The 27,783-nt window shown below is 36.2% G+C and overlaps 1 protein-coding gene across 1 annotated transcript; it reads left to right on the top strand.

The window, feature by feature from the left end:
- Window positions 1-13,517: 13,517 nt before the first annotated feature.
- Window positions 13,518-26,950, top strand: LOC144436930 (uncharacterized). Its single transcript, XM_078125797.1, has 5 exons — window positions 13,518-14,030; window positions 20,075-21,889; window positions 22,668-22,854; window positions 23,189-23,446; window positions 25,062-26,950. The coding sequence occupies exons 1-5, from the start codon at window positions 13,518-13,520 to the stop codon at window positions 26,948-26,950; spliced, it is 4,662 nt and encodes a 1,553-aa protein (XP_077981923.1).
- Window positions 26,951-27,783: the final 833 nt, after the last annotated feature.

The raw sequence follows: 27,783 nt of genomic DNA on the forward strand, positions 1-27,783 counted from the left end.
ATACATACATACATACATACATACATACATACATACATACATACATACATACATACATACATACATACATACATACATACATACATACATACATACATACATAGACTTTATGAAAAAAGACTGATGTTCGGATCTTACCTTTAGATTTTACATTCAAATTCTGCAGAACTGGGTTTGTGCCATCTCTAAAAATTACAATGTATTGGTAATGAGATCGATTGTGTAATGACGTTATGCCAGATCAAAACCAAGTACATGTAAGCCGTATGAGGGCGCTTCAGGGAGCGTGGGAGTTGGAGGGGTATTTAAATTTGCCTCGGAGTAATATAGCTCCAGGTCAACAAGTTGGCATTCGTGTGTTCGTCCAAAATATTCAAGTTCTACACATGAAGAGGAAATCATAACGTTCCTGCCACATGATTTATTAATACCATGTAACATTTTCAGACTGACGCATGCGTGAAATTAAAACACCGGTTTGTTTTATTTTGAATTATTCTGGTTTCGACAAATCATATCATTTCGATACGGTATAAAAACTGAAACGTTTTCACCAAATGCAATGACCTTGACGTGCTCGGATAATGTTGATGATTTAGAATAACGTCACTCCGTGATTTACAAACAAGTTTTTTTTTTAGATCCTGCGATATTTCCATGGAAAATGTCTAAAATTAGCCATTTTTATCTATTTTAACGGTGATGAGTAAAAACAGACAGCGCTACGTCAGTACGCTGATGACGTCACTGGAAATAGGAGATAGACGTCAGACAACAATACATGCACCTGACTCTAGCCATAGTGTGTTAATATATAAACAGAGGAACAGATAAATACGACATCACCAAATCGACGCCACTCAGAGTAGACAATTATCATCCGATATTGAAGTTTGCATGAATTGACCCAAACTATGGCAGAAAATACAGGTAATGTAGCAGTACTGCAATCATTTTAGTATATATAGGTAGTCATATACATATATCAATACTCGGAGATTTGATTGGACACATTTTCAACATTTTGTGCTTTGTGTACCGCCTTTCGCGAGTCTACCTATAGGGTGCAACCAAAGTCCAATAACTATAGTATAATTGTATATTCAGTGCTCAAATACCGAAAATCGATCATTATATATCCAAACATAATTCTTGAGTTAAGCTGACTATAGTTCATTCGAGATGATTGAAGTCGAGTTCACCTTTAGACCACCACCGGGAACTACATGTCAAAAACATCAATAAATGTACTTATAAGTATTCATCACGGACCAGTACGTCGTTGCTGTCTGACTACCGAATCCGTTTTGTATGTGAACGCCACGCCACTGAGACACTGTGACTGTGGGTCTACATATAATACGTTTTGACATTTTTGTTCCAACAACCTCTCAATATAAAATCTAAAGATCATAACTCAGGGCAGGGAAATGTTGACTAAGAAAATTAGTCTACTGTGTGTACATAGATACATCACGTCAATGAATTGTAATGGGAGAGTCAACATCTCCGACAAATTACACGACATCTGCTGATTAAATCTGACAACCGGCACTTTATTTTGCGCTGTTTAGAATCAAGATGTTTTACGAAGTCGATAAGAAGGTCTGGCTGGCTGTAGTGCCTGCACTACTGACATTTCACGATGTTGTGATAAACACTGTACCGTGTGAGATTGTCCCTACTACGTACATGGCGATTGCACATACTAGTATATGGAAGTAGCATGACTACTGACAAGCGGAAATTGAAGCATTACGTCATCACACAATATTCAAATAAATTGAATATCTGTCAATTTTGGCTCTAGATAGTATTAACTAAATAGTGGTATTATTAGAAATCTCAATGGTTGCTTGTTTGAGTGTTTAACTTTATTCATTTGCACCGTATCGTCGTAATAAATCTAAACGAAAAGATAAAAAATAAGGGTGGATGTTTCCATCAAATTATTAATTAACAGTAAACCCTATCTATGCATTCCTCTGTCGCTTCATACTGAATTGTGAAATGTACAAAGGTTGTACTTAATGACCCAGTTGTGTTGGTAAATTACAAGTTTATGTTAACAACACCATGTAACTGACAACACTCGTTATGAATTTGTGAACTTGTTAATGATAAAATGTAATTCATAAACACACGTGCCTGGTAATTGCCATAGGATTGGGTGGGTCTGGGGTAGGGGGTGGGGTAGTTTACGGCTAGTACCGACAAGAGATCTAAATCGAACGATTTCAACGATGTATGACAATACTAAACATAGAGACAAATATAAATACCCCTTGCTTCAGTTAGGGGCGAGATCAATATACTATAATATAGGATAAAAACAATTCTTTTAGTTTTTTGGGGATGGTTAACAATTTTAGTTCTCATCTGACAAATGTCGTCAAATCGAGAAATGGAAGAATGTAATATGACCATACCTTTCACTACTTATGATGACATCTTAGGGTGAATATGCCCAAGTTAAATACAATTCTCGGTTTGTTGTCAGCCAAGAACAATTTTAAGTGTCACTAAATGAACATTTTTCTATAAAAAATGTATAAATATAAATAAATTTTGTAAAAATTAAATAGTTTAATCGTTTAAAAGTTAAATTTGCACCATCCCTTAATTATTTGTTATCCATTTGTACCTGATTGATTATTGAAAGTTTTTAGCAAAGGACATCAAGCTCTGCATCTGAAGGCACATTTTGATAAATGTGAAATGAGTATAAATAGCCTGTCAGGCTGTCACTGATATTTGGTTGGTGGCATGGTGGTGGATCAACAGGTTTGATACTAATACAAATACATAGTTACAAATAAGATTGTTGAAGAATTGTTGCAAACTGAAACATTATATACAATAATGGCCCCCATTTTACCTGTTATTTCCATGGATCTGCATCATAGCTACCATGGTGTGTATTTATTTGCAAGACTCTCATATATACAAGACTCTCAGTGTTTGGCTTAAAGGACAGAATTGCCCTATTTTAAAAGTTTACATATATTTTTTTAATTTTGAATGCAAATTTGCATATGCTGTTTGCAAAAGACTGTACAGTAGTCTAATTGTCTCTAGATCCATTAATTTTAAAAACACTATGCAAAAATAATATTGGAAAGTATTCATGTAAATTTGTTGACAGGGTAGGAGTATGGCTCTAAAAATAATTCAGCACTGTTCAGCCAAAAAACATTAGTGAAACTGGAGAACAAAAAATCATGTCAAAATTTGACAGCCTTTTAACAAAAAAGGGTGCAAAACATGTATATACACAAGTTCCTGTATAAAAAACAACTAACATTAATTACCCTGTGTTCAGCTTCAATATACACTCAAGTAATGTTTAAGTCTGTGCAAATGAGTAAAATCTGGAGATTCCAAATGTAAACATGTTGATGCAATTACATTAGAGACAATGTATGTATGTATGTATGTATGTATGTATGTATGTATGTATGTATGTATGTATGTATGTATGTATGTATGTATGTATGTACATGTACATGTATGTATGTATGTATGTATGTATGTATGTATGTATGTACGTACGTACGTACGTACGTACGTACGTACGTACGTACGTACGTATGTATGTATGTATGTATGTATGTATGTATGTATATGTATATGTATGTATGTGTGTGTACACATGTGTATATGTGTGTCTATACATGTGTTATAAAAATAAATGTGTGTGTGGGGGGGGCCTTGAAAATTTCTGACCATGTGGAGGGGGGAGTATGATTTTTTTTGGGTTATAAAGGGGGGGGGACTTGAAAAAAATAATAATCTAATTTTGTCATGATTCCTCCGACCCCCTCCCATTATTTGTGAATGCAGCCTTACTTGCTACGATAACAAACAATTCAAATGAATGTCATTAGAAAATATCAACGGTCAACCTATCTCTTCCATGTCCTCTCGAGACAGGCCATTTCGTGCTGTAATGTGCCGCAAACCAATCAATTCCTTGAACATTTTCTGTTCCCCATATAGATTATAAAATGTCTGAAGAACCACCTTCATACGATGCTATGAAGACATCTGAACATATAGACCATTCCCAATTACAGTTCAATACAACACAAGGTGTATATACGCCATCAACGTCCGTCGAATACCCGTCTCAACAATACGTACCGTATACGACAGATCAGGGATACCATGTGCACACTGATCAGATTACCCCAACAGTAAGTTCAGTTGTTTGACTTTATTGCTTCTTTTACACATTTGTTGTCATCTGTTCCCGACTCCTCTTATTCTACATGTCGTTATTATCGATAGGCCCGTGCTATCAACGCATCATAGTTGATGATAGGCAAGTAATCATCAACATTACTAATCAATGAAATCCATAAATGTGGTAAAATATTATCAACTATCATCATGGTTGAGATATGAGACATGTTGACACATCTATAAAATAGGTATATGGGAGAGATGAAAAATAATAATACTGAGAGAGAGAGAGAGAGAGAGAGAGAGAGAGAGAGAGAGAGAGAGAGAGAGAGAGAGAGAGAGAGAGAGAGAGAGAGAGAGAGAGAGAGAGAGAGAGAGAGAGGGAGGGAGGGAGAGAGATAGAGAGAGAGAGATAGAGAGAGAGATAGAGAGAGAGAGGGAGAGAAAGAGGGGGAGGGAGAGAGAGGGAGAGAAAGAGGGGGGGGGGAGAGGAGGGGAGAAAGAAGCCACCCCCATACATACATACATACATACATACATACATACATACATACATACATAGTATTACATATACACACGCAGACAGACAGACAGACAGACAGACAGACAGACATATCGTCATATATGTACAGAGTATAAGAGATGGAGGTTTAAGGGCCCGGGGGTGAAAAACTGTAATTAACAACGAAGCCCTAATCATGTCATAAAATAAACCCTAAAAACATAATGTCGCCTGGCTAGACAGAAATCCCATTGACATTGCTACGATTTATCGTCTAGCTACACAAAAATCTTACCAACAGCGTTCATAAATCGTCTGCCGTGACAGCCATCTTTACCAATATTGTTACACTTTCTTTGCCTCAACTACCATTATCTTCAAGGATCATCGCCAAATGTATACGTCCCTGGTAAAACCTAAGGTTAGCGCGTTCTTTGATATTGTTCAGACAGTCAGTTGACAAAACTGTAACAACAGTAATTCAGTTCTTGTCATGCATGCCAGACAATAACATGTGGAAATATTAATTAGAATTTTGTCAGCCAGACGAGAAGTTTTGCAACATTAAGGAGATATTTTGTCTAGCCATATAAAAATGTAGCAATGTTAATGAAATTTTTGTCGATCAAGGCGACGTTTTGTTTAAGGTTTTTTTCGTTGTAATGCATGTACAGTATGAATGTTTGTATCATTTCTAGGTAGCGTCTTCACCAACCGTACAAATTATAACCGTTGTCGACCGAACAGCAGAACCGACGAGGGGGACATTTAAATCTGATTTGTGTGTTTTGATTTATTCCATTTGTGCTGCGGTATTTTGCTGCCTAATCCTCGGAATAATTGCTATTGTATTTTCTGCCAGTGTAAGTATACTTTTTATCACCAATTTTGTGTTTCCTCTTTTACATATTTTTTTAGTTTTGTAAAGGAGTTTATAGTTTAGAAATGTATCTATCTCGAGAAGTATATTGCCAATGTTGTAAAATGCTGCCCGAAATTGATATTGTCTTTCTGTAGGTTGTTCAATTTTATCATTTATGTCGCTTGCTTGGTAAGTTTGTCGTTGGTGGCGCTCAAACGATATCCGCTCCTTACAGTGTCAAATAAAACGAGGCGCTTGCGTCGTTCGCTTACATTACAATATTAACAAAGTTGAATACATAGGGATGTAGGAATACAGTGTTTCATTTGAAATGGCAGAGTAAGCCTGATATGTTTTTGCATGTCCTTCTATGGCAACATAGTGATCTCTATATTAAAGTATACAACCGTAATATTATGAATGCACATAAATACCTTAGCGACTAGACTGGCACCATATTCTCTTGGGAGATTTTTTTAAAAAAAGTGTTATATTCTTCAAATATTTTGAGTTTTCCTCGTTTTTTTAAAACAAAATTCACAGTTACTATCAGGATATACTTTCATACCAAAGAACACAGTCGTTGTTTCTTTTAAATATTTAATGAAAACAAACTTGAGAACTACTTGGCGACCAATTGCCTGAAATCAAAGATAATCTCTGGATGGTTTTCCGCATGAAAGCACCGGGGGCGAGTACAGTCCACAAATATTATGTTCTAAGAACTTTTCTTTTTCATTTTTAGTTGTTGTACAATGCTCTGATACGTAGTGTAGCGCGGTTGTTACGAATTAAAATAAAAATTAATAATAATAATAATAATAATAATAGTAACAATGAAAGTTAATTTTTCATTTTCATCCATCTCTCCTCTTTTTTATCGCCAGGCAATGTGTACTCGATCAAGTCGTGCTATGACCGCCGATAAGTACATCATTACAGCCACTAGGTTCTCCCATGCAGCGGTGATCTGTGGTATTTTCATATACGGTATTTTTATATTAGCGATCCTTGTTGTATTCACTTAGGATGAAAAAAAAAAGGAATTATGAGCGTCGGAAAAAAAAATGACTATGCACTTTATATTCTGTGAAGTTGACAGACTTTAACTTTACAGCCGAAGATATCATTACGCACGTATGCATGCAGCCGATAGTGAGATGAATTGTTACACACAAAGATGCATGTGTACTTCATAAAGTTAACTGGTTTACAGATATAAGAATGCGATGACTTCGGTATTATACATGTTTTCAGCCAATCATATATATTTTTTGGACATCAACGTTGTGAGGTTCTATGATATCTACACCACTGGGATTAAGTTATCAAAAAGCCTGATGTAACATATTTTACGGGTTCAAATTTATATGTCATTGTGGTTATATTAATATTTAACCTTACAACGTCATAAACAGTCATATTTAACTTGTCATTAGTTACTAGAAAACTTCTTTTAAATTCATGATTTTCGATATTAATCTTTGAAATTGGTTATTTTAAATGCTTCACCCTCGTTCATGTTGACTTACATTTATATCAAATCTATGCTAATATCACAGTCATAGAAGTCACGAATTTTTTACAATATATTCCAAAATATTTCTTCGGGGTATTCCCGAGAATGTATAGTTTTGGGATGAAGTATGTGATAATGATGCAACTTGTTATGTTTTTAACGAAGGACCCCCCCCCCCACCCCCCACAGCACTCATCTAAGTTGTTCTGAAGAAGGGTTGTAATACTCGGCAACAATCTGAATTGTATTAGTCGTAGTGATATTATTATTAGAGGAAAAATGTGATATTTTTATGATGGCCGTGCATAATATACTAAATATTTATACTGTATGAGTTGAAGTACCTACAGCCTCAAACTAATTCGAGTAACTATCACCTATTTCACACATTTGTGTGCAAAGAGCAGTGTCAATGATGAACGACTTTCCATGAGATGTCACGAGATGCGGTATTACGACCTAGTAACGGTCGCCAGGCACACGTCACATGGGGCCAATGTTATGTGAATACTGTATTCTTGTTACATGTACTAGTGCATGGAAGCCAAAGCAGTGTGGTCAAATAAACGCCCCTTTTTCGCACTTTAGGGATTACAAATAAGGCATTACATCTGTTGTACAAAACTGTAAAGTTACAAATTCAAAATAAATGTCATTTACAACAAAGAAGAATATTAGTTGTGATTGATTTTTGTTCCCCCCCCCCGAAAATGTCCATTGTTTGCGACCGTGTCAGTTACACAGTTATTTTTGCTACATATATCAACCACAACAAAATGCACAGCTTCTAAAAAGCTTTGTGGTGAAGGTGACTCATTTGTATAATTAATGATTTTCAGTAATTAGGCTCTTCAAATTCAATAAAATTTGGTACATACTTCAAACATAACTAATCACATATGTTCTATTTCATTCTAACAAGTATTGTACATGGCAACGAAAATCTAAAGACTTTTCCCTTACGCGGAAGTAAATCTGATAGCTTTTCTTTTAATACGACATTAGACCATGCCATGACAGATTGGGGTGGGGGGTCGTCGTCGATAACGAATTGCGAAATCATATCGAAAAATCTACACAACTGAACAAACATGAAGGAAAAAGTGTGTACACATACAAGAGATCTGGGATGTAGAATGTCATACAGTTGAGTACTGCTGGCAAAATCAGTTTGAAACTTAATTCCACTGGCTTCGTTTTCTCAGCGAGATTTCTTAAGACGATGCATTTCCATTCAAATACTGTACTTTACCGCCAGACATAGAGGAAGTAGTAGATATTAAAAAGAGTGATGTTTACGGGGATACTCAATGGATCATATTTTGCCTGCGTCAATCTGCACATAAGCTTAAGGGGTTTAAGCTTACCGTGGCTTTTTTTACCATGAAGAGGAAGGAAAGCTCAAAAACGTAGCTCAAAAGAAGAGCAGGGACTCGGAAAAAGGAGTCATTCATTTCATTCATAGAGTATATGCTACGGTGAATATTCAACATACATTATCTTGGATTAATATCATTGTGACAACTTTATTAACCCGCAGCTATACAATATTCAATACGCTTCAATTACTTCAAAGTTATTGTTTACGCTGCGCTGGTTTGGTCACATGATTTACAGCAACTACAGTTCTTATCATGAATCAACAATTTCAAAAAATCCTTTTTCCGAATAGATTCAGAATGCCGTCTAGAATTTCGTTTACATGCCAACAAAGAGACTGACAAAAATGTCAGCTTTTAAAAAAAAATATCACAACTTTACTTGGTATTTTTTTGAAAACTTTAAAATACTAAAAGTACATGAAAATAGATCGGTATTGCATCGATATTCCCCAATGTATTTCTACAAGTTCAGGTCTGCCAAGGAATATACGAGTGACCTAAGGGGCCTTGTCACTATTCACCAAGCGACTCGTAAATTCCTTGGCTGAACGAAGAAAAATATTTGGGGAATAATATAATTATGCCTCCTTGAGCATTATTATGAAAAATTGTGAAAAATAATGACGATTTTGAACGTTTTAATTCTTATTCTACGTCACTGCAGAACCAGTGACGTAGACAGAGTAATCCACATTTTCTGTTCAAAGACAATAAATTGGTCTGAGCATGGTATGATAGATATTGGTTGATCGTACCCTGTGACATGTACTATACTGCCATTAATCTGCAATGACAATAGGGAACTTGCAAACCCGCCATGATGAATGTTGCATCATGGAAAATGTTATAATAAATACTAATCAATTAGTATTTGTAAACAATGTTGATTATTACATTGTTTGTAACCACAAATAATCAATTCATAGTTACCCTGACCATTGTGGAAGGTTAATTTTATCAGTAGCTCCAGATTAGGTATGACGATAACCACAGATAATCCCATAGTCCTTTGCGTCTGAGCATGCTCAGTCTGGATTGCAAGTTCCCCAATCAAACGCCACCTTCCTTATGTTAAACAACTTTCGCTAAATGTCAAGGCATTGACATTCTACATCAGTTTTTTTAAATCAGATTTTAAAGTACACAAAATTGTACTTACAGATCAAAGTTAGCATCGGAGTCAGTTTGACACTGTTATATTAAAACCCAATGTTTCAGTCCCACGTTCAGTCCCATGGCATCAATCTTTTGTTCCATGATACAGGAATAAGTTTTCCCAAAGTTCTGCCACAAGACAACGTTTTTTTCCAGTGAAGATTTAATTCTTATCTGACATTACCCTTTAGCAATGAAATGGAATGTGACGTCATCACTGCTCATATTGATCATTGTGAAATTGAATAATAAAGCCATCAAATGAAACCCTTTGATCGGCCTAAAATTCTTTAAAAAAAGAGAAGATCGAAACGCATGAGTATTACATTATCATGTTCTACATATCTCGCATGGTCATAAATGAAAAATTCTTTAATTTGTATTTGGCATCAAGGCTTGTTTTACTATAGAAGTTTGTAGCTGTACACGTCCTTATAAAAAATTTTCAAATACTATAAACCAAGCATTTTTGACTCGGACATGAAAAGTAAAATATAAATATCTGCATATTATAGGAAATGCAAATAGATCTAATGTAAAATTTCTAAATACTTTTTTTATTAGTTTGCATGTATGAATAAAGTCATTTCATCGGGTTATGAATATTTTTTACTTGTAGATTTTACCTCAACCCATATATGAATATTTTTTGTTCAGTATTACATGAGATTCAGCAGTGTTACACCTCATAGGCATGATTGAACAATCTTCACATAAAAAAAATTGAGAAAGGGTAGTGGAGTTCTGATGGGTGAATGCCATTAGCGTGACCGGCTTGGAATCTACAGATTGCAGGTTCGAGCCCCGTCGCTGCCTGCTGTTTGTTTCTGAGGGCAGATTTTAACCACGACTCAGTCAACCCAGCTGTATAATTGGGGACCTGGTAGGATGTAGGTTGCAATGTGAAGGCTTTAATCCTATGCGCTTAAATGGCTGCAATTGATTGTATACTCCCCGGGAGTTGAGGAAGACTAAAGGGCCGTTGTGCCGTTCTGATCCGAGCCAGGGGTAATAATTGTAAAGCGCTTTGAGCACAGAGTGGGAAAGTGCTATATAAGAACCCAACATTAACATTTTAAGTTTGAAATTTTAAAGAGGCATTTTTTACTTTTGCCTTTAAAATTGTGTTCATAGGATCTCATGTATCTAATTTCAGTACACACGACAAGTGTTAACAGCTTTTAGAGATTCAACAGTTTGGAAGTAAACAGTTGAATAAAAAATTAAAACAGGCCATTCGAGTCAGGCATGGCTGTATTAGCACTGAAATGGACGATCAGTGCATAGAATTGATCGACTACACTACGACCACTCCCACTCATCAAAAACGTGCAAGATAAATTAGGTGGGGATGAGGTAAATTGTTTGTTGATCTCCGAATGGCTCCTATGTCCCGAGACGGAAGCTTGGATTATCACCTAATCCTCTCTCAACCTAAGACGGTCTTCATTGCCAATTCGTGTTATTCTGCATAATTAGTGAAGTAGAAATATGGGAGAGAGTATGGTCGTTAGCAATGAAGTCCATGCATAGACTAACAGTCGAATAAGGTTTAAAATCTTAGTTTTGAAATTTGAACCTTATGCACAAATAAAATGGTAAGATTCCACACTGTTTTCCACCAAATTTGTGAAAGTCTCATTTCTAGCTGGTGATAGATTTCAGTTTACACTTTACCTTGACCTATCTGCATAAAAGTGCCTTACGGTGAAAAATTATAGATACCTTGAACTTTTCAAAATGGTGTACAACTTGAAAGTATTCATCTACGAGATTAAGACATAGTTTTGTACATCAGCATGCAATTGCCTAAAGATATGTGTTATTTTACTTGTACAGAATATTTCTGAATCGCTAAAGTGTAGTAGAATTCTCTTTGATGTTAGATTCCTCATTGAATTTCGTCACTTCCTTCTCCTAATGTTTATTGAAAGATTTAATGCACAAATAGTGACCCGCGGTCGAAGTATAATCTTTCTGAAAAGAAATCGGTTGTGTATGGAGCACACAAATTTGAATTCTAGTTCATATCGTATGTTTCTAAACAGTTTGACTTTCAACATGAAATAGTGTTGAAACTCTGCTATTATTTGCTACTGTGTGACGTCACATTACATATCATGACGTCATAGAAAAACCGCTCGGACACGGTGTCAAGTTAAAGTATTGAATTGACATTAGGCTAATTAAAATTTAACAACATATCGAATCTCTAAATCTGGTCATGATTTGTGGACCAGATGTTGGCTAACTATGATGATTATTTGAGTCATCTAACTAAAATAAGTTAATATATAAAACTAACAGTATCATCCATTGTTTTCGGGGAATTCAACTCTAATTTAGGAACGTTGCTTGGTGATGAATGCTTGAACATTTTTTATACGAAAAATGATGTTTATTTCCGATATCAATATGCTTGGTAGAAGTGAGAATAACTTTACGTTCTATATAGTGAAGCTCATGACAGTACAGGCTGGCTAGACCATTCATTGTTTGAGTGCCTACTTGATACAATGCTAGTATCCATGTTATGTATGACTTTATGTCTTCTGCTGATTTTCCTCTTTGTGTTAGCATTGATACATAGGGGTTAATTCGTTTTGAATCCAATCATCATGCAGGGATCAACTATAACTCAAAGCCAACAACTGGCGCAATGCAACACCTGTAAATTTAAGTTATCAAAAGTTGACAAGGCAGTTACTTGGTAGAATAGCAATTCCAAACCATTCCCATGACCGACACTGCACTGTAACAGTTGGGATCACATGCCCGACCTGCAAATATTTTAATCGAGTGTAGTTACAGGTTTGAAACAGGCTGCTGAGAGAAGTACTCCAGCTACAAAACTGAATGACTTTAATGAAGTACCGGGTTGGAACGAATACGGGATCTGCATTATATATATAATTTAATAGCAAATCGTGTAAGAGAGCCTTCAGTATTTACAAGGGGAGAGGGCCGGGGGAATTGTGGGGGGGGGGGGGGGGGGGGCTTACTTTTACAAATCGGCTCTCGGGGAGGGACATATTGTAGATTGGGGAGGGTCACATTTTACTGTGACTTATTGTATTGCATAACCTTGCATTATTTTGGATTTTTTGTCATCCCATCGCTGCCACCGATTCCAAAATCCCATTACTGCCATTAGGGTTAGGGTTAGGGTTAGGGTTATGATTAGAGTTAGGGCTAGGGTTAGGTACCATGATAGTGGCCTATATCAAATTGCTACTGACAACCATGTAATGATTGTGGTTGTTCAGTTGTGGTGTGAGGAAAGTAGTGGGTCTCACATGTGTAAAACGGGAGCATTTGAGTAAGATACAAGGATAGTGTTGTGAAGATGTTGACCTCACTCCTGAATGGGTTTGAACCCCGACCGCAGTGGTAAGAGGCAAATGGTTTTACCACACTCAGCCACCGACAATCTGCATGCGATATGATTGGCCAATACATGCTATAGTTTGATATATACAGATATTGGTGCACTGTTCAACAAGAACCAATCACAGGAAGCGTATATTGTATATGGCTGGAAGGCATTCATTTCATTTCCTTGAGTTGGGAGCTAATACAATCCAAACTCTAGCTAGATATTTTATGCTCGGGATCACAAGAATAAGGTTTATCAGCAAAACGATTTTGTAGCAATCCTTACTTGGTGAACAGAATGATTCACAGCTATTTGGTGAAATAGTATCGAACTCTTTTTATCATTCGAGTCCCCCACTTCGAATGTGCTAGACGTGGCGAAACGATAGCCGTTTTTTCATAGGGAGAAGAGGCAATCTTCATTGTGAATCCTGCACCTAATTCGGCATCTATTAGGTCTGTTCTGAAATTGACAAAAAAAAGACAAAAAAGAAGAAGGGAACAATTTTGAAGGAAGAAAAAAGTGGTGTAATCATAATGGAGGTGAGAAACAACAGTTTATCATTTATGAACCTTTCACATGAGGAGAATTCTGCATTTCTAGAAAGCTCTGATGCTACATTACAGAACTTCACGTGGCTTGACATCAACTTGTTTGCTGTTTCGGAACCAAATGTAGCAAATGCTTCGTATCAGAACTCTTCTATGTGGTTTGAATTCGACTTGTTTGATGCCTCATCTCCGAATGTCACCATGGGGGTTGATATACAGTTACACGAACTAACCAAAGCAGAGCTGATTCTTTTGATTATAATCGCCGTTGTTATGCTGCCAGTGAACATCATCGGTATCATAGGTAACCTGACTGTCTGCTGGGTCGTTGCTACTGTCAAGAAGCTAAGAACACCGGCCAACATCCAACTTGTTACGCTGGCGGTTGCTGATCTTCTGATTTTCCTGGTGCCCTGTCCAAAACTAATATTTAGTGTATTCTACGTCTTGGTGTTATCTCAAACTGACGCTTTAACTGTGGACGACACTGTATACATGGCAAGAGTGACGCCATTTTGCCAACTATACAGATTTATAAAGTATTTTTCTGTCATGACGTCTGTTTCTATGCTTTCTAGTTTAAGCATTACAAGGGTGATGGGTATGAGTGGAAAGTTTAGCTGTAATACAATGAAAGTATCTGTGATAATTTCAATTATTTTCAGCTATATGTCTGGCATAGGGTTTTCATTTGGTAAAGTGATAGCGGGGGAGTTTTGTGAAACTTATATTAGCGATCCCTCGTTTCGGTCGGCTCTCAATAAGCGTTTGAATAAATGGGTCATTGTTTCTATGGCAATGTCTCAAATTATTGCCACTATATCTTATCTAGGTCTCAGCATCCAACAACGACGCCATCGAAACGCCACGAAAGCGTTATTTGAAAATATCAGTAAGGCTCTGAATAAGCGCGATGTGGCAACAATTCGGATTTGTTTCATTCTGATTACTTGTGTTGTAATATCCTACGTGCCAATGTTTGTCACTTTATTGATAAAACAAACGCATCGTCTTCCCTCCCATTTTTACACCTGGATTCAGGTTTCCATACTGTTCTGCAACAGTGCAATTAACCCTGTAGTTTACTGTCTTTTGTCCAAAAACTTTCGAAGTAATCTGTGTTTTGTTCGGCGGCAGCGACGACGACAACAAGTGAAACGCCCAACCCGAAGACGCAATTGCGTAGAGATGGATATAAATATTACTTCGGGGAAAGATTTGCAGGATTCTATCACTACGAGCAATTGTACCGTGAGTTCTACGATAGTTAGCAACATCAGTGAGGGCGTTAAAGCCATCTCCTTAGGACACACTAATGTCGCTTTTGAGCTTGGCAGCCAAATATCTTAAAACAAAGATGGTCTAAATTAATTGGCGCCAAACTCTTAAATTTTAATAAAAGGGCGGTAATCAAATGATGAAAAGGAAAGACTCATTCACATTAGACCCACTTCTCAATAGATACATAAATATCAAAATTGTGTTCTGCGATCTCAACTTGGAGACACATTTTAGTAAAAACAAATATGTCATTTTTTGTTCACACCTAAATTCTTCAAGTGGATTTCTTTTCCTTTCTTATTTGAGTATTTGAAATATGGATTTATAATATACGAATTGTAACCGCCTACACTATTTTCTGAAGATTGGAACTAGTATTATCATTATTATCAGCGGTCAAGTATTACAGTATTTTATCATTACAGTCAATCTATGTAGAGATGCATGTATATGTTTAAGCATGTAGTGATTCACTGTAATGATTATCGAACAAACCCGACAACCAACTCACTATATTTCGGAAATCGTCGGAATGCAGCCTTACTATAGAGCTGGTGCATATGTAAATTTTTAAGCATATTTGTTCTAGAAAAGACAGCTTTTTACTAATTAGCAATCAAATTAGCATGATTTTAGCAGTTTGAAAAAAAAAGACCATAACATATATTTGGTACAGGCCTTGACTTACCCCTTCCGGGTGATTCTTATGCGAACCACTTCATATAAGGTGATTACGCAGGTGACCGTATTGTAATTTTCGTCATCACTCTGCCATGATGGCTTATTCATATTTTTATTTTCACTGTTCTTTTTTAGATTTTATAAAAGAGACATGGACCAACTTCAGACGCTATTTTTGATTAGTAAATACATATTCAGATAAACCTCATATAGTATGTTGATTTGTGCATTGTAAGTAGTAAGTGGTGTTTATTATATTGCCTATGTTATGTAATACAAATTCAGTTGAGGGCGAATCCCACTTTATATGTCATTGTCCACTCCATCATTAGCTTACTTGTCATTTTTTTGTAAGCTTTCATGATTCAGAAAAAATGGAATTTTATAATGACCAATAGTAAATTTATTCAACAATTCAAGAATACACCAGAGGGTGTAATCATTTGTATATTTCATCTTTTAAATAGTACTGTTACTTCATTAATTTGTTGCGATTATGCTCTTTCCATTTTCCCTTTTCTTTGGACTTTTTACTTTTTAGTTTCATGGTGACAAATAAGCCCGCTTGGATGGGTGATGTATTAACTTTCTGTTCTTTTTATCGGTAAGGCCTAAAAAATTGTTTGGTTCCGATTACCTGACCCCACCTAAACTTTTTTTTTACGTATTCGAGAAAAATAAAAAAAAAATCGCGGAAATTGTGAAGTCTCGCAAGAAATATATAGTGGATGTGAAAACTGACATCAACTTAAAAAGACAATATAAAACTGTTCTTCCAATCTGTAATGGCTGTACATCTGAAGATTGATACTCACCGAGTTGTATATATATATATATATATATATATATATATATATATATATATATATATATATATATATATATATATATATATATATATAAAATCTTATTAATGATACCATTATTAAATTGTATTAAAACATTATTTTGTAGTATATAGTAATGTCATTATGTTGTTATAGTAGATTACATCATATTACATTACATTATATTATATTATATTATATTATATTATATTACATTATATATTACATCATATTACATCATATTACATTACATTACATTGTATTATATTATATTATATTATATTATATTATATTATATTATTACATTATATTATATTATGTTATATTACATCATATTATGTTATGTTATATTATATTACATTATATTATTATTATATTACATTATATTATATCATATTACATCATATTACATTATATTATATTCTATTACATCATATTACATTATATTATATTATATCATGTTATGTTATGTTATATTATATTATATTATATCATTATATTACATTATATTATATTATATTATATTATATTATATATTATATATTACATAACATTACATTACATTATATTATTTTATTGTATTACATTATATTATATCATATTACATCATATTACATTATATAATATAATATATTATATTCTATTACATCATATTACATTATATTATATCATATTATATTATATTATATTATATTATATTATTGTATTACATTATATTATATTATATTATATTACATCATATTACATTATATACGTGTACGTGTTTATATAAAGGATCATTGGTACATTGGAACATTCTGAAGTGACCTTTGATGTCCCCGACATTGTACGCAGAAAGTATAGTCTGGTATTCATGTTATAGAAATAATAAACAACGTAATATTTCGGGTAACACAGTATCTGTTATCGGACCTCTTTGTGCATATGTACCCACCAATCTGATTAAAATCTGATGTAGTGAACTTGGCTCGATTTCTGTACCTCTGTACGTACCTGCGGTTATTGTCGTTTGTTCTTTTTCCCATGAGTTAGTGCCTTGCTCCTTGAAACATGGAACAAGGCGCTCACTCATAGAACAAAAATGAACGTATTAAAGAGGTAAATAAAGAAATCGCGCTAGTTCACTATATCATATTTTAATCAGATTGATGTACGGCAACCACTTCAATCACGCCGTACCGTGGTCATATACCAGTTTTCAGTTTTCTGAGTTATGAACTTGTAGGGTTTTTTTTGTTTCGGAAGTAAAATAATTATAAAATAATGACTATGTGTTACACGTATATAGTTCATATAAAAAACGGGGAATGAAATGTCGGTCAACCATGCCATATTCAAATGACAGAGAATCACAATACTGTGCGCACATCACGTGATCTGTGGGACGGGTACGTTTTTATTTCTGACCCCTCCCTTACACAATCCTAGCTAGTAAACTGATCGATAAGCCAATGTGGGGGTATTTTGGATATCGTAGTGGTAAATATTGACCGTAGTTCATGACCGGCCGCTCTGACCGGTCGTATGCTTTTTATATGGTCACCTGCGAAGCAGCTCCAGAGACATATTTATAGGTGAGTTTCCGTTTTAGTGGTATTCTGTAAATGGGTCGCCATCTTGCTTACACCAGAGATATGTAAAACACCGAGATAGCCATGAAACAAACAAGAAAGTGTGTTTTATTTCCTTTGCTTTTTTCGACTGTGAAGTGATAGAAAGTTAGGGCATTCGTTGTAGCTTACACACGAGTGAGGTCAGAACAAAACACTGCAAACAGAAAATCCGTAGGTACCGATTGGTATACTCTTTTTAATACTTAGGCAAACGCACAAGCTTATAGAATAGTGTTGTCAAAGTTAAAAAGTCTATGTGATTACATTTTTGCGAAAATTGTATTCGAAATGTGTTTTAAGGCCCAGGTCTGTTTTTAATTTGGGCATTTGTGTCCCATGATCACTAAGGTTGAGCATGTGCCAGGGAATTGTGACCTACTTATTACTCTTGTATACAGAGCAAGACATCAGTGCTGTATGATTGGAAGCGTAGTGCAATTATTATCCATCCTGCCTCAAAGGCCAATACATGTACACATTTTAGTCATTAAAATACTACTGTAACAGTAACCTCAAATTATTTATATCACCCCCCCCCCCCAAAAAAAAAAAAAGCAATGGAGGCATTCAATGTTCAACGTACAATTCAGGGACCAACAGCACTCGGTGTAAGTGAACAACATTGTTTTAATGCATGAAATTGTATCTCATTAATATGGATATATAAACAACAATTAGGTCTGCGAAAAGAAAAAAAATACTGCTAACCAAGTTGTCGCCATTTTGTTTCTCTGGTTGACCGTAACAACTGTGGACTAGCATGTTATTTCAGTTCACAATCGTACCAGGTGTAGGCTTCGGTTTACAATGTCATTAAGTGTCCTATCAAGTGTGACCATGTATTCGCGGAATTTCTATACATGCAATGGTATATGGAAAAGCTGATATTATGTACTTTCATTCGGGGCGGGATTTAGGGATTTTGGTGGTTCTTGAAATAGATCCGTCCTTTTTTAAAAGAATAGCTATGATAGCATTCTCCCACTCCTCTCGATGTTCTACTAGTATATTATTGTTGCATAATGTTTTGTATCCTCACGTGTATTTCTATTCTTTGTATTTGTATTTGTTATGTTTTGCAATTGCCAGATTATGGATGCATTGCCGTTTATAAATAAATAAATATATGAATATAAATCAGAGTGGAGATAACACTCTACGGTCATTTTCTCTGCCCACTTTGCGCGACTCAAAACAAATGACAAAATTTCGGATCGTGGTCCGAAAAAAAATTGTCTTTCTTCGGACCACTCGATTTCCATAGCAGGTACATTGTACAAAGTACAGTGACCAACGTGTCAGGCCTACCGGAAGTCAATCATTTGAGTTACTCCACACCCCTGCTATGGAAATCGAGTGGTCCGAAAAAATACAAATTTTTTTTCGGACGACAATCCGATATTGATTATTTTCGAAAGACTTCCAAAAACTTTTCTATAAAAAGAAAAAATAATAGACTTTCAATTATATATAATCCTTAACAAATTCTGGTTTGACGAAAAGTAAATCAAAATAAAGCATGTTAAAAAACAATAATCTCAAATAAATGAAACTTTGTTTGGATTAAATAATAAAAGTGTGGATTCCATCGAAAAACTCACTCACTCACTCACTCACTCACTCACTCACTCACTCACTCACTCACTCACTCACTCACTCACTCACTCACTCATTCATTCACTTATGAAGGGAGCGAGGTTAAACCAAAGACAAGCTGGTATCTAGGAACTTTAAAATTGTATCCGTAAGAAGGCTGCTATGATATATGGATGTGAACACCAGATGTGAACACCAACTATGTAATAATTAGCTTCAAAATTAAAAAAATTAAAACGAGTGACGCCCAGTTAAGTTTTTTTTTTTTTACAAATTCAATACCGATAGCATATACCCTCAATTCTCTCTCTCTCTCTCTCTCTCTCTCTCTCTCTCTCTCTCTCTCTCTCTCTCTCTCTCTCTCTCTCTCTCTCTCTCTCTCTCTCTCTCTCTCTCTCTCTCTCTCTCTCTCTCTCTCTCTCTCTCTCTCTCTCTCTCTCTCTCTCTCTCTCTCTCTCTCTCTCTCTCTCTCTCTCTCACAACGGCTACATTTAAATAAAACACCGATGTTAATAATTGTTTTTCTATCCTTTTTCGTTCGTAGTGTATTTGTATTCACAGTCTCGCGAACACATATCTTCGTGCACCTCAAGCAATATCAGATCCAGGAGAAATTGTACTTGCCAAAGCACTGTATCTTACAATGACAGACACGAGTGTAAAATGGGTAGTTCCCTGGAAGAGCAAGAGAACGGCCACAATTCGGTTCAGTATTACCCGCATAACATCACTAAGTGACGAAGACATGATAATTAAACAAACCCAACTACAACTGCGTCAAATCAGCAACGTATGTAACCATTGTCAAATCACCCAAAGTGTACCATACAAATACAACGCTCGACTAGTGACCGTCGAATTAGATCTCAGTTTCAAAAAACGTCTTAAGCAAGGAGTAAATCCCGCCAAGTATTTTTTCTCTGAGGTACGTCGCCGTTGGTGTCAGAAGGCCTCGCGTGGACGTCAACTATGGCTGAGCACAGACGACAGTAAAGTGTATCACCAAAGCCGTATAAAACCCATCCATACTGACATCAGAGTAAAGACGGTGTCTTTTGGAGCTTTTAAAGACAGAGGTACTTATTGTAACCATTACGAAAGCGACAATACTCATTTAGAATCGACCAAGTTACAGTTTGAATATGACAACAAATTATTGAGTTTGGCCATGCAACCCAAAGAAGAATCGTCGAATTCTTCATCCGCAAATCATCCATACAGATTGGAACTTTACGACAATGAAATAGAAAAGTTCTTCCTTGTGGAAGACACAGATGACGCCCTCTATTTGTATATACCAGTAAAACGTCCCCCAAGATTGAGTCAGGTAGCCAATTCTGCAAACAATTGGGAACGAACGTTGAGTTTTCCAGGCTGTTCCTCTGAAATAATAGGAAATTCATCCGTACTTCGGTTAAGTATTGTTGATATAGACTCTCGAACCTCTGTCAACGAAGGGTTAAGTTTGCTCCAAGCCAAGCACTTCAAAGTATACTTCACCGCACTTCACAAATTATGTTGTGTTGAGAAAACGAACTCCAGTGAACTGAAATTTAGAGAATTTGAGACGAAGTACTCTCTCGCCTGTTTGCTAAGCCGGGGTTATTTAATCACGGATAATTTAGACCTATTCTCTGAAGACGTACGAAGATCGATGTCCCTGTATCCTGAAGACATACTCACAAAAGCATTCTATCAATTGGCCACTGACATTGAAAGCGATCGGTTTATTGATATAAGCAAACAATACGAATATCTACTGAGACAATTCTCAAGACATGTTGATGAAGAAGCCGAGATCAAATACCTGCCTCCCACTTGTCGATATGTAAGACGAATGATGGCAACGCCGTCTAGGTTATTGTTTCTGCAATCTGAACTGATGTTTGAGAATCGAGTTCTTCGTAATTTTGGCGAAGAAAATTGCGTGAGATTAGTTTTCCGCGACGAGGATTACCATAAGTTGCCATATTTCATTGTTTCTAAAGAGATTGAAGAACGTATTAGAGCAATTCTTAAATCCGGCATTGATGTTGATAGACGCCATTACGAATTTCTCGCCTGCTCTAATAGTCAACTGAGAGACCATGGGTGTTGGTTGTATGCTAAAGATAACAATGGCAACACTGCTGCCAGTATCCGACAATGGATGGGCGATTTCAGCCAAATCAGATGTGTACCAAAATACGTTGCCAGAATGGGTCAGTGTTTCTCAACTTCAGAGGAGAGTGTAAGAGTTACTGTAGGTGAAGGCAAAGTACATTATATCTACGAAATCAAAAGTGGGATAGACCCAGATGGAAAACCCTACTGTTTTTCTGATGGCATTGGTAAAATATCAAAGCCCTTGGCATTCAAGGTAAGTAAAAGTGCTACCATGTCAAATCACATATCATATATCATACCATGCCATGCCACGCCACGCCACGCCAAACGTACCGCACCGTACCGTATTGTACCAAGTCCTGTCATGTCTTGTTATGTCATGTCATGCCAAAGCATATAGCATTTCAGATCACCATACCATGTGATATATATATATATATATATATATATATATATATATATATATATATATATATATATATATATATATATATATATATATATATATATATATATATATATATATATATACAATATGTTTGTATCACCTTGCATTGCATTATACTATTACATAATATAACATAACATTACATTTCATTACATATTTGATACGCGTCCAAAAAAGAAAGGCAGTACTGAGGAAAAGTAAGAATGAAATATGAATCAGACACAAACTGAAGCTTTCTATGATGTCATTGCAGATTGTTAACATTATATGAGAATCAAGTTCAGTATACAAGTATACAGTACATACAAATACAAATGTGAAATACTTTAAGTGATGCGCCGGAAACAATTCTTGTTTTGTTTTGGCCTTTACAGCGTATGTGGTGTAAGCTTAGTTATCTTCAGCCACAATCTTTCTATGTAACTGTGACTACCTTGATATTCGAAGGCTAAAAAGTGATCATTCAGTAAAAAGCGACATTTGATGAGTTGTATTTCGAGTATATCAATTTTGCAAATTTATGTTTATTTATGTAACCCTTTTAGTATCATTATAATACTCCCCGTGCCATTGTCTATTTCAGATATGGCAAAGTCTTAGAGGATCGAATGGCCCATGTCCATCTGCATTTCAAATACGATACGGGGGATGTAAAGGGGTAGTTGCCATCGACACGGAAATTCAAGGAGAAAAGCTACAACTGCGACCAAGCATGCGTAAATTTACATGTGACCATAGTTCGGTGGAAATAATGGACAAGGCGTCACCAGGTAATAAGCAGGACTATATTTTTGTTACTACATATTTCGTGGTGGGTGGGGGAGGGGTTGTAATTCAACCGTTATTAGAGTTGTAAGAGGCAAAGAAAAATCTCACACACAACTTTCAAGTGGGTAATTTTAAAAACTTAGTTGAAAAGTGATGTGGCCCGCGCAATGATAATAAAAAACGAATTTTACACAAGTAAAGAAGCCTTCGGTTTTTATGCTATTCAGTGGTACTATAAAGGTAGGAATTCGAACATTTTGTCAGTCATCTTCATTTTGTGCCCATTCGTCATGATGAATCTTCTAAAACCATTTGATTTTTTTTTTTGCTTGACAGGGCGACTGTACTTGAATCGTCAATCAATCACCATTCTATCAGGTCTTGGAATACCTGACAAGATCTTTCACAGAATGCAAGACCAAATGTTATGCCAGCTAACCCAGACGTTTCTCCTTGAAGATGTAGCTGCATCATCCCTTAGTGAACGAACACGTCTTGAGATTAAATTCAAAGAAATACAAGAATGTGGAATTAGTCTGACGACCGAGCCTTTCTTTAAAGCATTGCTACAAGTGGTGTTTAAAATTTGTCTTGGTAAGAATGCCAATCAAAATATTAATTGCTGTATATTAATAAGTGACTTATTGATGTTATATCCTTCTGTTATTTATTTTCACCGCGCTCTTTACACCACACACAAGCCAAGTCGAATGCGTTGGAACAAAAATATGGGTTTTTTAATACCCTGATGGTTCTACGTCAAGACTAATTGCGTTTACGTCACTGGTTCGAAATATCAGTCAACACGTTCAAAATCGCCATTATTTTCCCCACAAGTTTTCACACATTATGCTTGAGGGGGTACAATTACATTATTTGTCAATAGTTGTCTTGAGTCTGCCGAGCCTACACACACACACAAACACACACACACACACACACACACACACACACACACCAAAAAATACATACATATATACATACATACATGCATACATACATACATGCATACATACATACATACATACATACATACATACATACATACATACATAGTATATATATATATATATATATATATATATATATATATATATATATATATATATATATATATATATATATATATATATATATATATTATTTTCGCCATGCCGTGCTCTTTCACATCCTATGTTAATCTATGATACTAATCATAGCAGTTACACTAGGTTTCTCTCTCCCTGTTACCCTCTCCACTGCTAGCCTTTATCCTATCAGAAGTTTTCATTCCATATTCGAAGCTATTCCCCTATCTCCTACAGAATTGTATGTATTTAGCTATTGTTCCCCAATGTTTTTCTTCGTTCGTTCAGTCAAAGAAAATACGAGTGACCTAAGGGGCCTTGTCACTTCAAGTCTAATACGAGAAATGACAAAACCCTTTGGTCAATTAAGTGTAAATGAAGAAACCATCACGCCAAATATTGGGAAGTAATATAATATACCATACCTGCGTAGGTAAGATTAATGAAGGTTTAGGAATGTGAATATTTTGACTCATTTCGAGTACCACAGAACCAATAATGTAGACTCGGCCAGGGTACAAATCCCATATTTTTGTTTGAACGCGTTCAACTATCCCATGCTGCTTACCAACCTCATCATCCTCATGTTCGGGTGGAGGGGATGTTCCTACGTATCATTCCACTGACCCTTACCCTACCCTACCTTACCCTACCCTACACTACCCTACCCTACCCCACCCTATCCTGTCCTACCCTACCCTACCCTACCCTACCCTACCACAGTTTAATTTTGATGATCATGTGATATTTTCATTTTCTTATACCACTGCTAATGATGTGTACCTATTGAATACATAAATGACAGAAACTAACACCTGCCTTTGTCATTTAGGTACTGATGGTTATCCAATCTTTGTTTACGGTCATGTAATCTTCCACAAGGCTTGCAAAAACATATTATACCGACCTACATATGTATGTACACACGATCACACCGTCAACATTCCACACGATCAAGACAAGTATTTAACTGCACTATACTCAATCCCTGGTCCAATCCACAGCATATCAAATTCTTTCTCTTACCTGCCTGACCCTGACCCTGTCATGTCATTGTAAACTTATATGGTTTTTTAAATACAATTATTATATAGTATTAGTCATCAGTTCTGCTCACTTATTTATTCTACAAAATATTACAGATAACATTCGTCGAAAAGCCAGGATTGAAATCCCACCAGAATATGGTCGAAACATGATTGGTGTACTAGACGAGACAGGTACCCTCCGGTACGGTCAGGTATTTATACAGTACTCTAAGAAACTCGACAAACCCCAGAAGCCATGCCAAATTCACACTGGTCCAGTTGTCGTCACTAAATTTCCTTGCTATCATCCTGGTGACGTCAGAAAATTTGAAGCCATCGATGTTCCAGCATTACATCACCTGATTGATTGCATTGTATTCCCACGCCAAGGGCCAAGACCTCACCCAAATGAGATGTCAGGATCTGACTTAGATGGTGACAAGTACTTTGTTACCTGGTTACCAGATCTCATTTTCTCCCGAAGAAACCACCCACCTATGGATTTTCCAGGATCAAAAAATGTACAATTACCAAGACCCGTTGAAGTCAGTGATATGATTGGGTTTGTTGTGCAATACATTAAGTGTGACAGTTTCGGGAAGATGTCTAATGCTCATTTAGCAAAGGCTGACGAAGATGAAGATGGCATATTTTCAAAACTGTGCATTGACATCGCCAGAATACTGGCAAAAGCAATAGACTTTGCCAAAACAGGGTCCCGCGCCCCCCTCCAGAAAAATCAAAAGCCTCATAGGTATCCAGATTTCATGGAAAAACGTCATAAGGAGACATATGATTCGAAAAGAATTCTTGGTCAACTGTTCCGACAGTGTCAGGCGGTTGAAAACGTGCTTATTCCAGCATTGAAGTTGTCTACTGAAGGGGGCCATAAAGCTGACAAGAAAAGACAATTGGAAGTGGATCCACAATTGGAGTTTACATATCAACAGATCAATTATACAAATTATGCCTCATCTGCAAAGATATCACGTGACCGTTACAACCATCAACTCCTGTTGATAATGAATCAGTATGGAGTTGAAAGCGAGGTAGAGGCAGTCTCCGGGTGTATTACAAAGCTGAGCAAACGAATCACTGAACGAAATGAACAATACGACACGGAGAAGATTATTCGACTTAAAGTTGCAAACCTAATAAAAGTAACTAGAAACGAATTCTTTGCTGAATTTCGTGATGATGCTGATTTCGTGGATGCCAGAGAGAGTGAGTATGGTACTCCTATGAAGAAATCCACGAGAAGGGAATATAACAGGCAACTAGCTAAAGCATCAGCATGGTACTGGGTCACATACTCGCAGCCCTATCCATGGCTTATCAGCTTCCCCTGGGTAGTGAGTGATTTACTGGGGGAAATCAAATCAAGGAGCCCTGTCACTTTAACCAACGACCCCTTGGTGGAAAACATCACTAGTCAACTCGCCCAACGTGTAATTGAAGATAAATTTGAACTTATTGCAAATTATCTTCATAGAGATGGAATCAGTCAAACAGTGAAACAGTATCTTGTCACCTACCCGTGCCTACTGCAGGTTATCCACGTAACATTGAAATGGGCGAGAACATGTAAATTAATACATATTGGTGACCCTGCTAACAATTATACAGTAAACCAAAACACATTGGTGATGTTCCTCATGAAATTTGCACGGCGAGAGCGTTATATTGAAGATCATCTCCCCACAGACGTTGATCTCCACAGGAAATGGAAGGAACTTGTTGATTGCGTGCAAGAAAGTCATGTCATAGGCAATACACTAAGGAGAAGGTCTCCGTCACACGTTCTCCTGTTCTTTCTGCAACACTGCAGTAAAATGATGTATGACGAGTCTATTAAAAATGAAATGCTTCAACTTCCAGGGTGTCGAAACATCTCAGATCATCAGATGTCGTCAGTGTTTGGGAAGGCAGCATTGTCTGCGTTTTATCGTCTTGCACAAACAGGTGATATTGAAAGTGTCATTGATTTAGAATTCGCTTCATAGACATATTTCCCTTAAGATTAACATTATAACAGTTCTCAATTTCTCTCCAAACTTTGACATACGAAATCTTGTCTATGGTTCTTATAGGATTAATGTTTTGTTTTCCAGGAAATCGTCAATCTGTTGTCCCCCCCCCCCCGAGAGTTAGCACACTATTCGGCGGCCATATTGGCCGGAGACCCCTGACCTTTTGTTTTCTTGAAGAATGGGTTGAAGTTTTGCGTGCGGGTATTTTAATAACATTTTGTCTGGACTTGGCTTCTAGATGTCGTTTACTTCGTCTCGCGAATGTAGGGTTGTTTGTTCTAGATTTCGAAAACAACAACATGGAAGAGGAACAATCGAGTGATACAGAAAGCGATATTTGATTTCAATGTTTGAGGTCCTGTACATTGGATAATTACAGGGAAAACGGGGTTAGTTTGGTGTTTTACTCACGGGGCACGATATTTGTTTGCTTGTGATTTTTTGATTTTTTTTACATAAATAGACACGTTTTGAAACCAAAACTAAGAATAACAGTGGCGCCCCACACACCAGGGCCATGTAGCAAAGTACATTGATAAGTTATTGGTGTCTGTAAAAGCATATATTTTCTGCCATCTGGTTCATTGCCAAAGCAATACAGAAATTTGAAGGAAATTGGTAATAATCGGTATTAGAAGTAGAGGATATTTACCACATAGTCAATAATATTTTATTGAATACAATTCGCAAATATTTTTTTGCAAATCGAAATATAATTGTTGGAAAATATTGTGTTGGCATAAGGTAACTAATAGCCAATGGGAGTGAGAATACTAAGATGCTCTGTAAACCTAGGTTTACTGAAA

The sequence above is a fragment of the Glandiceps talaboti genome, chromosome 6, assembly GCF_964340395.1.
Source record: "Glandiceps talaboti chromosome 6, keGlaTala1.1, whole genome shotgun sequence".
Classification (NCBI taxonomy): Eukaryota; Metazoa; Hemichordata; class Enteropneusta; family Spengelidae; genus Glandiceps; species Glandiceps talaboti.

What these genes read in the sequence shown, in the direction of transcription:
- LOC144436930 (XM_078125797.1), top strand. Translation starts at nt 13,518, where the DNA reads ATGGAGGTGAGAAACAACAGTTTATCATTTATGAACCTTTCACATGAG. An exon ending in AATGGACAAGGCGTCACCAG is followed by an intron (nt 22,855 to 23,188) that starts GTAATAAGCAGG and finishes TTTGCTTGACAG; the next exon opens with GGCGACTGTACTTGAATCGT. An exon ending in GGTGTTTAAAATTTGTCTTG is followed by an intron (nt 23,447 to 25,061) that starts GTAAGAATGCCA and finishes AAAATATTACAG; the next exon opens with ATAACATTCGTCGAAAAGCC.